General features: G+C 64.3%; 1 protein-coding gene across 1 annotated transcript in view; it reads right to left on the bottom strand.

Annotated features, from left to right (window-relative positions):
* GPC1 (glypican 1) overlaps positions 1–11,910 on the bottom strand; it is a 31,795-nt gene extending 19,885 nt beyond the window's left edge. The window contains 1 exon segment of the mRNA NM_001266539.1: positions 11,650–11,910. Coding sequence (NP_001253468.1) covers positions 11,650–11,815 — 166 coding nt within the window. The 5' untranslated portion in view covers positions 11,816–11,910.
* Between the last annotated feature and the right edge of the window lie 1,954 nt (positions 11,911–13,864).

Raw genomic sequence — 13,864 nt, 5'->3', positions numbered from 1 at the left:
AGGGGCAGGGCCAGGGGCACGGGCAGTGTGGAGCCGGCCCTTAGCCCCCCGTGACCCCCCAGCAGGTTGGTTTTGGCTTTCCCTCAGGACCCGCCCCTTTGCCAAGACGACGGCCACCGGGAACGGCCACGATCTTCAAGAGAAGCAGCCCTCGGCCAAGGGTGTGACCTTCCCCAGAGGCCCGGCAGGCCGCCTCCCTGGGAACCCCGAGGTCCATGTGGACAGGGGAGCAGGCAGTGTGTGCACACCCACGCGCCCTCCCCCTCCACCTGCCGGCTCTGCACCGGCCTCAGAGTGGCCCTCACACACCCTCCTCACGGCGTTGAGCCTTCCTGACCTGAAATGACAGCCGATGTCGCCCCAGCCACACAGGGGTCCCAGAGAGAGTACAGGGGACTTTGCTGTGTCCCAGTGCCCAGAACAACCTCTGTGTCGGGGCATAGCTCAAGAGATCTCTGCTTGAGGGAGGAATGAACATGGGGGTCATCTACGACACCTCACTTTCGACTCAGACCTATGGTCATGCCCCTCCTGGCTCTGGGGTCCAGCCTTAATGCCCTCAGACCCTGCCCACCCAGCCCCCAGCCCCATCTCCGCCTGGCCCACTCACTGCCTCTGCTACTCAGAAACGGGGTGAAGCCTACCCCTTCTGGGCATCCCTGGGTGCCAGATGGCAGGGGTTCAGCCATGCCAGGCTGGGCTCCCAACATGGCTGTGGGTGGACACCCCTGCTTGGGCTTGGGGCACCAGTCCACCCCGGATTCTGAGCCCATCTGTGCGGCTCCACTGCTCCCCTCAGGCAGGTCTCTCCACACTGCCCGGGGCTGCTCACCCTGGCCCTCTCTCCCTCCTCTGCAGGCCAAATGACGTGGGCCAGGAGAACCCAGTCCTTCCGGTCTGTTCCCCAAGTCTCCTCTCTGGTCCTCTCAATGAGCAGTGCTCCAGGCCCCAGATGCTCCAGGCTCCTTGGGTTGGGGAGGAGCCCCGGGTGCCTAGCCCCAGTTGAGGGTCCTATGAGGCAGCATGGGAGGCCGAGGACAGGGCAAGAGATGGCCACGGCAAGAGAGGGCAAGAGATGGCCATGGTAGGAGAGGGCCAAACTGCACTGGGGAGCCCTGGGCCAGTCCCCAGCCAGGGAGGGGTCTTCAGGGTTCAGCCCTCGGGGTTCACATGACTCAAATGGGTGAGTGGTTGCAAACCTCACGTGCAGACGTCTAGACTCCTGCATGTCACACCCCTTTACTTGTAACTCACACAAGCTACACACTCATGGTGGCCGAGCACAGGCACAGCTTGTGTGGACCCTCTCACATACGCCCTGTCTCTGCGTTGACTGCGTCCAGAGAGCAAGTGCTCTGTCTGCGGCTGCGTTTCAGCACCAAGAACAGCACTCAGCACCCAGTAGGAGCTCAAGGAGCCTCCACCAATGATGCAGAAGACCTGGGATGCGTCTCCCTCACTCACACGGCAGGCAAAGGGCCCTCCCTGCTCCTTACTCCGCCCAAGGTGCCTGGGGACCCCTCACCACATCCCCCCGTTCCAGACCCTTGGCCACGGCAGGCCCTCCTGGGTACAGACATACTGGGCCCCAAGCCTTTCCTTCTCTGCTACGGGGGCAACTCGCTGCTCAGGTCAGCCTGACTTTCTCTGTGCCGTGGGCCCCCTCGCCCACTGGTGAAGCCTACAGACGCTTTCTCAGGATGAGGCTTGTTTCTGAAGCGTACAACTACACAGAGGACTATGGAAGAAGAGTTCACCACACACAGTTACCAGAATATGATACGACGAATTGTGAGGTGGCCACGCACGTGCTTCTCCAGGAGGTGGTTTTAAAGGAGCCATGACGGGTCTAATACTAACTAGGATTCAAAGTCAGGCGAGGGGACGCAGTTTCCAAGCTGCCTGCTACGGATGTGAAGGGGCATGAACAGTGGTGATGTCTACTGTGACAAAGCCCCAGGTCTTGGAACACCATCGTTCCGAGTAAGGAGAAATGCTAAATTCTGGTTAGAGCTTAGCAATGATGGAGATGTAATCTCTTTCTCAGCCAAGTTCATGAACCCCCTGAATTACATCCCAGAACCTCATCCGTGCAGCCACAGGAGGGCAGGTGCATCTAGAACCACCCTCCTGCATGCTGCCACCACAGTCTGCCCATCCTCCCATCCTAGCACCTGGCGCTGAGTGGTGCCGCCGCCTCTGAGCTCCCTCTTCCCCTGGCGTGGTCCCGCCTACAGCTTCGGTTCAAGTATTTCTCTTGGGGGTGCTACTGGCGTTTGTGGAAAGGCACCTCCATCTCACAGGATTACTGGGCTCCCTGGCCCCACCCACTGAAGACCAGAGCACCCCCACTCCTAAATCACTGGGATGTCACAAGTGCCCAGGGCAACTGCTCCTGGTTGGAAGCCACCATATCCCAGGGGACCTTCCCAGGTATGTGTCTGACCTGCAGCCACCCTTCACCCCAAATTGCCCGCAGGCTGAGGCTATGCACACAGAACAGGGAGGCACCTGTTCTAATACCTAACATCCCGGGTGTGAGGCCACAGAAGGGAGACTGAAGATGCCAAGGAGTGTCCTGTGTGCAGCTCCCCCAGGCTCGGGGAGGGGCATTGTGCTCAGGGACAGTGGGGCTGGATTACACAAAGCCTTGTTCTTTTAAAATACCTCCTTGGGTCCAGCGTGTCCCAAGCTCCATGACAACTGGAGATGCATGGAAACGCCTGAGCCAACTCTGGTGGCAGGTGGCATCAGCTTTGTCCCCAGGGCCTGGCAGATGGTCACAGGTGGGTGGGATGTGCTCCCTGCAATCTCCAGAGCAAAGGATGGGTCTCCTGGCCCCGGTTCTTGAGGAGACACTTGGATGTCACAAATGGGTTACCACAGGGACAGGATCAGAACAGCCACAGAGAGCCCCAGTCACCAAGGATGCGCCAGACACAGGGGTGACCTGCAGGGTCCACAGGGGGCCCTGGCACTTAGGCTGCACCAGATGCAGGGACAGGCTGAGACCATCACCCATGGGCCACAGCTCTGTGACGCACTGGACAGCTGTCCTTGGTGTTTGGGGAAATCGTCTGAAGGTGTGCACAGGCCACAGACTTCCCTACAGGTCCCACTGCTGATGGTGCACCCAGGAAACACCCCTGCCAGGGAGGCTCAGGGTCCTGTCGCTGCTGTGTGGGCCTGTCCAAGGCTTGGCTGTTCCCAGGAGGGAGACGCGCTGTTCTGGGCCTCAGAGCATTGGGGTCACTGCAGCCAGATCCATCACCCCAGGATGGACCAGCGGGCAAGGACAGGGCTCAGGACCAGCGGGCGAGGACAGGGCTCCAGACCAGCGGGCAAGGACAGGGCTCAGGACCAGCGGGCGAGGACAGGGCTCCGGACCAGCGGGCGAGGACAGGGCTCAGGACCAGCGGGCGAGGACAGGGCTCAGGACCAGCGGGCGAGGACAGGGCTCAGGACCAGCGGGCGAGGACAGGGCTCAGGATGGACAGTGCCGCAGGGTCCTGGGCAGCTGGATTTAGGAGTCCCCAGAAGCCCCAGCCAAGTTTCTCAGTAGAACCCGAACTTCTGTGGGGCAGGAAGAGAAGCCTAGCAACGTTGTGCTTCCTGGCCCGCCCAGCTCACCCTTGTCCCTCAGGAGCCAGGACAGCAGGCGGGCATGTGGTGCCCACTGCGGGGCCGGCTCTGACCTCAGGAGACCTGCCGGGCGTGGTGACTGGGCTGGGCTGAGGCTAGCCAGGCCCTCCTGCAGCGTGTGTCCTCACACGGCCCCAACACGGGGCTGCAAAGAAGCCAAGCCATGTTCACAGTCTCCCCTCCCATGTGCTCCCAGTGCCCCTCAAGCCTCTGGGTGCCTGCACCTGCGGGGTGGTCTGTGGCCTTGGCCCAGCTCCCCATCCTCTGACCCAGCCTCACCCCTGCTAGCCAGGCCCAGAGCAGGAGTGAGTCACTCGGCAAGCAAGTGTGGGGCCTGGCCCGGGGCAGCGAGGCCTCTCAGCTCTGAGCCCTGGGGACCCTTCTCTGGGACTCAGCTTTCCAAACTGCAAACGAAGTGGTGCTCAGCCCACCCAGTAGACAGCCCCTGGTGCTGCCAACTCTGGGAACTCCTGGGGCGCCTCAAAGATGGGAGCGGACCAGGGGAGGGAGGGCCTGGGGAAGGAGGGACCCCAGGGTCCTCCTCACTGCCCTGCTCCAGCCCCAGTCCCCTCCTCTCACTGTCCACCAGCTGCGTCCCATCAAAGACCCCTGAGAGCCCACCGGCCGGCCTCGTTCACAGCTGCCGCTGGGCCTCACCTCCCACTGCCCCATGCTGGGCTCAGGGTTTGTGCTGCCGAGTCCCCTGGCCTCAGGGATGATCTACAGTGGTTCTGTGGCTGGCCCTCCTCCCCACCAGAGCCCTGGGAGGTCTCCTCCTCCTGAAGGAGCAGGTTGGGGGAAGCCCCTGGGGGCTGCCCTGTCACCCTGCCAAGCCTCCAGGACCCAAGGGGCACTTAGCACAAGAGAACAGTGGGCCTCGTCGGCCAGCCACCACCTCAGGAGTCAGCAGCGGTGCAGCCTCCTGGTACCCGGGCCTCCCTCACCTCTGCATCTCCAAACCCTCGCTGGCGCCCTCACCCTGCAGTCCCACTGCCTCCCCGTCCAAAGTCCACCTGAAGGGTTCTGCCCCTGACAAGTGGGACCCTGGGGCCTGTCCAAGGCACACTCACACCACTGAGCCACGACTCCCCAACCCAACCTGGAGAAGGTTTTCAGGCCAGCCTGGCCACTGCCCCCCACCCAGGTCCTGTGACGGCACAGGCGGCGGCATCCTCAGCCACTGCCGTGCCACTAGACCTGGAACATCACCTGAGTGGCCTGGCCCTGCCACCCGGACCTGAGGGAGAAGCGGAGGCCCAGGGCAGGAGGGGCTGGCCAAGGAGCCAGGAGCCTCGCAGGGTCTGAAGCTGAGGCCTCCCGGGCTTGTGGGGACCAGGCTGTGCCCTGAGAGCACCTCGGGTGGGCAGGGGTGAGCGGCAGGCGGGGGCGTGGCGACTCCCTCACACTGTTACCAGGGTCTCAGGCACATCTGTGCTGAGCTCTAAGCCCATTACAGAGACACAGCCCCGTGCTCAGGAGGCCACAATCATGAAACACCCAGAGCCTCGGGGTCTTTGCTGCCTGACGGGAAGACGTAGGTGTGCTGGGCTGGGCTAGCTCCCCACTACAGGCTAAACTGTGCCACCAAAAACCCACACAGCCCAGGTCTAACCCCGATTCCTCAGGATGTGACTTTGGGTGTGGAGTCTGGTTAAGAAGAGATGGTACTGGTGGGCCCTGACCCAATTAGAGCCGTGTTCTTGTGAAGAGGGGGAATTCGGAGACAGAAGCGCACACGAGGAGAGTGGCCTGTGAAGAACAAGGTGGGATTTACCAGCCAAGGAACACCCGGAAGCTGGCAGCGGCCGAACAGACTCTTCCTCAGCCTCAGAAGGGGCCAGCCTGGTGGACGGACACCTTGATCTCAGGCTTCCAGCCTCTAGAACCACAGATGACACACGTCTGCAGCTACAGCTGCTCAGCCCGTGGCACTGTTCTGGCGTGTTCTGGAAACACCTGTGCTCCTAACCCCAGCACCCATCCCTGCCTGGCACCGGGAGGGACTTGGGGCCTTCGCCACCCTGTGTGAGCTCAGGCCTGCCCAGACGGTGGCCCCAGCAACAGGCAGTGTACATGTTGGGGGATGCCCAGGAAGTCAAGCTGTGGCGAAAGGCCGGAGGAGGAGCTGTGGGTGGGCACGGGGAGGACGCCGTGGAGGGAGGGGATAGGTGTGCCAGGAAGGTGGGTCAGCAGGAGCTGGCGGGAGATGGAGCTGAGGCCACAGGCAGAGGAGGGGATGGTGTGAGGCTGGCCTGGCCCTCTCAGGGGCTCCTAAACCCACCCCGGATTCCAGACTGCTACTGAGCCTGGGGCAGTGGGGTGTGCCCCTCACACCTGCACTTCCCTGCCACCCACAGAGGGCCAAGAGCAGCCAAGGAGGCTGCAGCTCTGGGCCCTGCTCCCCAGCATTGCCCTCACCTGACTGCTGCGTGCTCCCGCCTGGGTGTGGGGCCTGGAAGTGGAGGGAGAACCACCCGTTTCCCTGGCCCATGCCTCAACACCCTGCACTGCACCCCCCACCCCATCAGGAGACTTCAAGCGGCTCAGGGCACCTGCCCAGGCCTGTTCCCAGACAAAGAAAAGCCGCCACAGGCACGGCAGCGAGGAGCCCAGGCTCCAGGTAGGCGGCTCTTGTCTGGAGCCCCCACGTAAGGTGGGCAAGATCCCGGGCCCCACAGGGCTGTGCTGGCGACTGGCAAGATCCAGGTTGGCTCAGGGCTCTGGGCACGTCGACACTGGACAGGGCCAGGGTTGGACAGAGGCCCCGCATATAGCAGTGCCCACACCCAGCCTCCACCAGGGATCCAGTCTTGATCTGAAATAACCGAGTCAGGCCCTGGGAGAACAGTCTGGCTTAAGAAAAGGCATCCAGCCTCTCACCAGCCCAGGCATGGCACATGTGGGGCCCCAGGCCAGACCTGACCCGTGTGGCTTCGAGTGAGCCCCTCCTGTGGCTCATCTCCCGTCTAGTGCCAGCCCACGGCTGACACCTGGGCCACGCACGTGGATGCCATAGAACAGACATGGGCATGTTCAGATACCCACTAAGCTCTCCTCTGGGATCGGATGCCCAGTCCTGCGGTTCGGCCACCAGGTAGGTATGCCCCCAGTCCTGCGGCTCGGCCACCAGGTAGGTATGCCCCCAGTCCTGCGGCTCGGCCACCAGGTAGTTATGCCCCCAGTCCTGCGGCTCGGCCACCAGGTAGGTATGCCCCCAGTCCTGCTGCAGGGAGGCATCCTCAGCACCTGGGAAGATGTGTCAGCCATGGGCTCGCACTGTCCCTAGTGATCGCTGGTGTGAAGGTACAAGCCCCAACAGACCAGCCTGCCTCGTCTCCCTGGCTTGGCACCTGTGGGCACCTGAATAGGATGCCTGTCCACTAATCCTGGGGCACTTGGCCCAGTGTGGGTGGCTGGTCTGCCCTGTTGGGGACATGCAGGGCTTTGCAGCACCCGCCAGGAACAGCCCTCCTAGCAGGCTGGAGCGGCAGCTCTCCCCTGACAGGCAGTGGAGCCAGGCCGGAGGGCGAGGCCCAGCTGTGTGGAAGGCCGACTCTCTGGGCAGCAAGGCCAGGAGGAGCTGGGCAAGACTGCAGGCAGGAAGGCCTGGAGGAGTCCCGGTTAAACGTTCCAAATGTGCCTAAGAGATGGAGCCCAGGCCCAGGAGACCTGGCTGGGGAATGCACGAGCCTTCCAGAAAGTGCAGAGCCTGGGACAGGCAGCCTGGCCTGGCTTTACTGGACAGTGGTCAATGCTGCAGCCAGATCCGGCCCTAAGAGGAAGGCTTCGCCAGGCCTCGGTTTACTCATTTGCAAAACGGGTCTACAAAGACCCCTTCCGTCTGATGTGTTAACCAGACAGTAATGGGAAACGCTTCACAAGCCGGGTTCACGAGTGCTCTTGGGGTACTGGATGCCATTAACTGAGATGGGTGTGTGGGCCTTTGCAGAAGGTGTCCGGGGAGAGGGGAGGACACGGCCCGAGGCTGCCCACGAGGTGCACAGCATCCCGGCACCTTCTCCCTCCTGGCCACCTTCGTGGGAGGTCATGATTATTCCCTTTCTCTCCTGTGAAGAGGCCCAGGGAGGCTGTGGATGGGATGGGGGTGGGGGCATCTGTGCCTGAGGACTGCGGTGGCCTGCCTGGCCTGGGAGGCTTGGCGGTCCAGCAGGGACCCAGGTCACTGCATCACACAGGTGGCCCTGTCGGATCAGGGCTCCACTGAGATCGGCTCAGTCCTCATGCTGGGGATGATGAAATCCCAGCTCCTCTTGTGGAAGGAAGAGCGGTGGCACAGCAAAGGCTGAGGACCACCTGGGAACCACACGGAGCCACCTGTACAGGACAGGGCACAGGGAACCATGTGGTCTGGTGAGGGGCTGTACGCCAGGCAGCCTCCGAGAGGCCTGCTGAGCAGGACTGAGAGGCAGATGCTGGTGGGCTCTCCTGGGCCCGGCCAGGAGCACCCTTTCAGGCATGTGGGAAGGAGAGGTCCAGGCCCTCTGAGGACGGTCCCCCAGAGTCTGTGTGCCAACCACCCAGGCGGTCAAAAGTGGCACAGAGAAGATTCCTTCACAGGGGCCCAACGAGTGGGTGCTTGGTACAGGCTCCAGGGCACGCTGGTACCCACTCCGGCTGGTAGGCGGGTTGCCACCCCAGGGCACAGGGGCGGCCAGGCAGTTCCTGTGATACAGACAGTCCCATACCCCGCTCTGACTTCTGCCCCCAAAACTGGACCTTAGGGCCCCTCCTCCTCTGCCTCAGGCTGGGAGACCGTGAGAACAGGGGTGTCTGCTCTGAGGAGACCCTCCTCTACCCTCCACGTGTCGCTCCCCACCCAGCACAGCCAGATGTAAAGCCAGGAAGGCCTGGGGGTGTCCTGTGAGAAGCGACCCTGGGCCGGGAGTCAGTCAGGTTCTGTGGCTACAACAGGGAAACAGACAGAGGTGGTCCCAGCAACCAGTGCCAAGGTGGGGCACTGGGACCCCAGCAAAGGAGCAAACAGACACACAACACATCACATCAGACGTCAGGGGACCAGGAAGGTGCTCCGGGAACACCTATGCTCCGATACAACCTTGCAGGGAAAAGCAGGAGGCCTGCTGGCACGTGGGCAGTGATTCAGCATGAGAACTCCTGGCAGTGCAGGGGTGCCCAGGGTGCCACTCGGCTCCGCCCTTGCCTTCTGTGCCGTGCCCTGGCACAAAGGGAGGGTGGCTGGGTGCCCCGCCACAGTGCCATGGTCCAGCTGGTGGCACCCAGGCCTGCTTCCTTGCCCATAAGATGGGACACTACTCCTGTCACTGCAGCCTGGCCCGGCTGTCCAGAAGACAAAAGGCGGCTCAAAAGGGAGCCCGACATGTCCTGACGCTGCCCTCTTTCATAAGTCTCCTGTCGCCCACTGCCATTTCTGGTCCCTGGGGCAGAGGCCGGGAAGGCCAGCCACACACCCAGGGCCACCTGTTCTCCTTCCCACGAGGAAGTATCAGATCTCTACCCCACCTGCTCTGGGCCAGCGAGGTGTCCAACCCCAGGGGGCTCCCATCCCCTCTGCGGAGGTCCCCCTGGAGAAGTCTGGATGCAGGACAGACGGGACTGAGGATGGTGCCCACTAGGCCACACAGGGTCCTGGGCTCCTGGGAGGATATGCCGCCCAGGGGCCACCAGAGGGCGCCCGTCCCGCGGAGCCCAGGCCCAGCCAACAAAGCAGGAGGGGACACTGGATTTGGCTACCCCAGGGCTGCTGCGGCCCGAGGGGGTCACCCTGTTCCCATCAGCCCACGTGCCTCCCACATTGTCTTCTGTACCCTGGGCCCCGAAGTTTACTCCCCACTTCTGCAGCCATAGGGGGTCCAGGGAGAGAGGCTCCCGTCGGAGGAGCACCGGCTAGAGAAGCAGTAACCCTGCCCAGTTGCAGTCCTGGCCTTGCAGGCCTGGAGGAGGGTGGCACCCCGAGCCCTGGTGGCAGGCACCGGCCCATGGCTGGCATCGTGGTTAGACAGCTGGAGGGCGTTCATACTCCCCACGTGGGGTGGACAGCATCCCCTGCCCCATCAGACACAGAGAAACCAACACAATCTGCCTGTCCTGGGTCTCTAACCCACTGCATTCCCCAACCCAAGGGCAGCAAGACCCACGCTCTCTGGCCCAGCCCCACGTAAACTTCTCCATCTTGTCCTGCCCTCTCTTCTCACCCTTGGGAGACGGCCAAACTCTGCCACTCTGTCTCTCTAACTGGGAACAGTGACCTGTGAATGCCAACAGGGTTAGATTGGCTCCTAAAGGTGCAAATGCCCAGAGAACATGAAGGTACTTAAAAGGGCTGGGGGCTAATGGCTTCCAATGGAGCAGCATTCAAGACTCTGGGCTGGGAGGGGCAGCCATTCAGCCACTCTGCTACCCTGGCGCCTGGGGAGGGATTCACCAGGAAGGTCAGGGATGCCTCTCTGGGTGTGGGTAGAGGGGCAGAGAACGAACCCAACCGTGCCCAGGGCCTTGTGCTGCCTGGCATCCAGGTGTGCCCCCTACCTGGGATAGACAGAGCCCAGTGGGGTGCGGGAGGCAGCCTGGAAATGACAGGGCTGACTCTGCAGAGGCACAGGAAGGTCTGTACCGGGGACTTTGGACGGGTCCTTGCAAGACCCTCAGGCTGGTGGGGAGGGCATCAGGAGATCCGCCAAGAGACTGTGGGTTCTGTTCCTCCTGGGGGGAGCGGTCAGGGGGTCCTTAAAGAACCTCAGGCTGGGGGCACTAGGAGATCCACCAAGGGCAAGGGGCTGTCTGTGGGTTCTGTTCCTCCTGGAGGGGCAGGGATCCAGAGCCCGGCTGCCTCCTCCCACCGCTTCCCACCCCGCCCCCCGCAGCGAGGCATGGTCACAGACCCCCCCTCACCCAGACGCACGGATCCTCCTTGCTCAGAATCCCCAGGACCGTGGGCATTCCTGCGCTGAGTCCCCATCTGAGTGGCCCTCCACCCGCACTCCTACTCCCCTGGTTTCAGAGGAGCCCCCCAGAGCAGGAACCTGGTCTGCTCTATTCTTGCCCACTGAGTCCCTGGCACGGGGTACAGACCGAGGGTGGTCCCCACACGTGGGAAGGTGAAGCTTGGGTTCCAAAAGGTCTTTAGAATACGGAGCCCACCGCTCCACCCATCCGTACACTTCTGTCCCCAAAGCTCCTTCGGGACCACAGGGAGGGAAGAAGCAGAGCCGAAGGCGGCTGCAGGGCTTAGGGGGCGCCAAGAGGGCCGCTGTTCTTACAAAGAAATGACACGGCCCCTGGGCGGGATCCAACGCGCCGACCACCTGCAGCTGGACTCACGGCGCGAGGCCGCCCAAGTGCCAGGCGGGGGCCGGCGCGCACAAGTTCTCCGACAGGAATCTCTGCGAGGCGGCGGCGTTCCACCCGCGGAGAAGCGCCCAGCTCCCTCCCCGCCCCTCCGCACTATCCCCCGAGGGGTCCGCTTATAAAATCCACCTAGGCTGCCTTTGCCGGAGACCCTACGAGAACCCCCGGGCAGGACCCAAGACGCCTCCCAGAGAGGTCTGTACAGAGATGAGGGGGTCTGCGGCCACCGTCAGCGGCGCCCCGACAGCCCGGCCACGCCGAGCCCCGCAGCGCCCCGACAGCCAGCCCCGGGACTGGGACTCCCGGCCTGCAGGCGCGCTGGGCCGAGCGGCGGGCAGAAGACGCCCAGCTCCAGCCGTGGCCCGGGTGGAGCGCCCCGAGCCCGCAGCCCAGCCAGATCAGCTCCGGCGTGCAGGGGGGTCGGGGAGGGGTGGAGGATGACCGAGCGGACCGGAGGAGACCCTGGCGAAGGAGTACGGCGCGGGGCTTGGAGGCGAGGGTTGCAGAGGAGCCGCAGCGCAGGGGGCCACTCGGGGCCCGGGCGGCTGGGCGCACGCGGCAGGATCCCACGCCGGGGACGAGTAGCCGCGTCGGGAAGACCAGGGTCTGGAGCCCAAAGCCCGGCCAGGCCGGGGTCTCCGGCGCCGCGCCCTCACTCACCCGAGATCTCCGCCTGGGGCACGTCGCTCAGGCTGAAGCCCTTGGCTCCGTAGATCTGGCGGACCTCGCTGCAGCTCCGGCTCTTACTGGCCGGGTCCCCGCGGGCGCAGGCGACCAGCGCTGCGGCCGCGCACAGCAGCCACCAGCCTCGGGCCCGGAGCTCCATGGCGGGGCCGGCGGCGCCCCCGGCCACCCGCCCGCGCCTCTCTCGGATCCTGGCCGGGTCCTGCGCAGCTCCCGCCCGCGAAGGGCAGAGCCAAGGTCCCAGCGCGCGCGGCTCGCGGTCCAGAGGCGGCGGCGGCCGAGGAGGCGGAGACAACAAAAGCCGGCGGCGGCGGCGGCGGCGGCGCGGGGCGCGCGGGGTGCGAGGTCCGAACGCTCGCTCGGGCAGCCCAGAGCGCAGCGGGCGAGCGCAGTCCCGGCTCGGCGCCTCCCCCGCCGCCGGCCCGGCCCCTCGGCGGCCACGGGAGAGGAGAGGGGCGGGGCAGGGCGGGAGCGCAGGGGTGGGGGAGGGACTGGGAGCACCGGTCGGGGCGGGGCGCGGCGCGGGGGCGCCGGCCGGGGCGCACTGGGCGCTCCTCTGGCTTTCAGGGACCCAGAGGGCCCGCCCGGCCGCGCGACTCTGTCGATCCCCGGCGGGAGGCGGCGGAGCCGGGGAGCGCGGGGCCGCGGCCGGGGTCCCTGAGGGCGGCCCCCCACGCCCAGCGCCCAGGGCGGTGGCACCACCTGTGGGGGCGGGGACGGGGGCGGAGGGTGCGCGAGGCAGGGCTTCCCCCGCCGGACGTGACATCACGCCTCCCGCGCCCCAATCAGGGGCTTCCCCGCCCCCAGCCGAAATCGGCATCCCGCTCCCCGCTCCCTCCCGCGCGCTCCGGCTTCCTGCACTCTGGCAGCGCGCCCCGCAAACGCTCTCCGGCGCCTCCGTCCCCTCCGCCCGCCGGCCGCGCCTCGGGCCGCCGCCCCTCACCCCGCCTGCACCCCGCAGCGGCCCCCTCCCCGCCCGCTTCCAGCCATCTCGCGCTGGGCTCCGGCTCACACCTGGGGCTTTTGTGGTGTGGGTGCTGCACGCAGGAAATTGGCCAAGAAACTCGACCTCACCTCTCCCAGTCCCAGGGAGCGGCAACAGATGGCTTAATTGTTGGACCTTGGAGGGTGACCCTCCACGTTCTTTGGATGCTGGAGAAACCAAAGTGATGGGGCAGGGCCGGTCTACTGGTTTTGGGCTGCTGGGTGGGGCCCGGTGACCTCTGGAGAAGGGATAGGGTCAGAACCCGGCGACAAGTTAGGTCACTGAGGGAGGAGAGTGGAGTGACCCAGAGCAGCTGCCTCTTTGAAGAAGGCGGGAGGGCTGCCTGCACCTTGTATGGTAGGAGGGCGCGTGGCTTTAGCTGCACATGGGGAACTGGCCTAGATGGGGTCTGTGGGGAGGGGGCGAGGACTGCGGTGTTGGTGTCTGGAGAACTTTGCTCCTTCCTTGGCTCCCAGGTCCCCCACCCCGGCCCCCTGTTCTCCCCATGGTAAGGCCTGGCAGTGAAGCCAGATGCCTGACCCGCAGAATCGGGGGCAGATTTAGAGGTCGGCAGCCTTGGCAGAGTACCTCAAGATGACCGTCATGTACAGCAAGGGTGTCCTGATTTCAGGGCCTGTGGCATCACCTGGAAGCTGCAGCAGGGCCCATGGTGGGGGTGGTGCCAACACCCCCGTGCCGGGGGCTCTCAGCCACTGTGTAGGGCTGGAGCAGGCCGGTGGCTCCCCTCCCCCTGGGTGCTTGGGGTTTCCTGCCCTGCCCCCCAGAGAAGGTTGCTCCTTCACCCAGAGACACTGAGTCATTGCTGGAGAGGGAGGCTTTGGGGACCCAATCCAAGTGTACATTTCCCTGCCTTCCCCCACATACCCTCTGCTACGTCACATTTTGTGACTCACAGACCCCTGTGCAGTGCATGCTCCGGGCTTGCTCCTTCTTGTCGGCCTGGAGTGGCTGCCTGCACACCTTATCCAGTACGGTCAGGAGCCCGGGCCCATGATCGCGCTCTCTCTGTGTGGTCTCACACACTGCCGGATCGGGCAGGGCTGCCTGAGCCTGGGAACCTGGACTTGGGGTAACCCGGCCTGAGGCTCGATAGTTACCCCATCACTGTTTATGCCTCCTCAATCTCACCAGACTGGGTTATTCCTCCAGGCAGGTCCTTCCTCCAGCCCAGTTCTGGGCCTCTGG

The sequence above is a fragment of the Macaca mulatta genome, chromosome 12, assembly GCF_049350105.2.
Source record: "Macaca mulatta isolate MMU2019108-1 chromosome 12, T2T-MMU8v2.0, whole genome shotgun sequence".
NCBI classification, from domain to species: Eukaryota; Metazoa; Chordata; class Mammalia; order Primates; family Cercopithecidae; genus Macaca; species Macaca mulatta.
The sequence above is the reverse complement of the archived record's forward strand: the minus strand, read 5'-3'. Positions and strand labels throughout refer to the sequence as shown.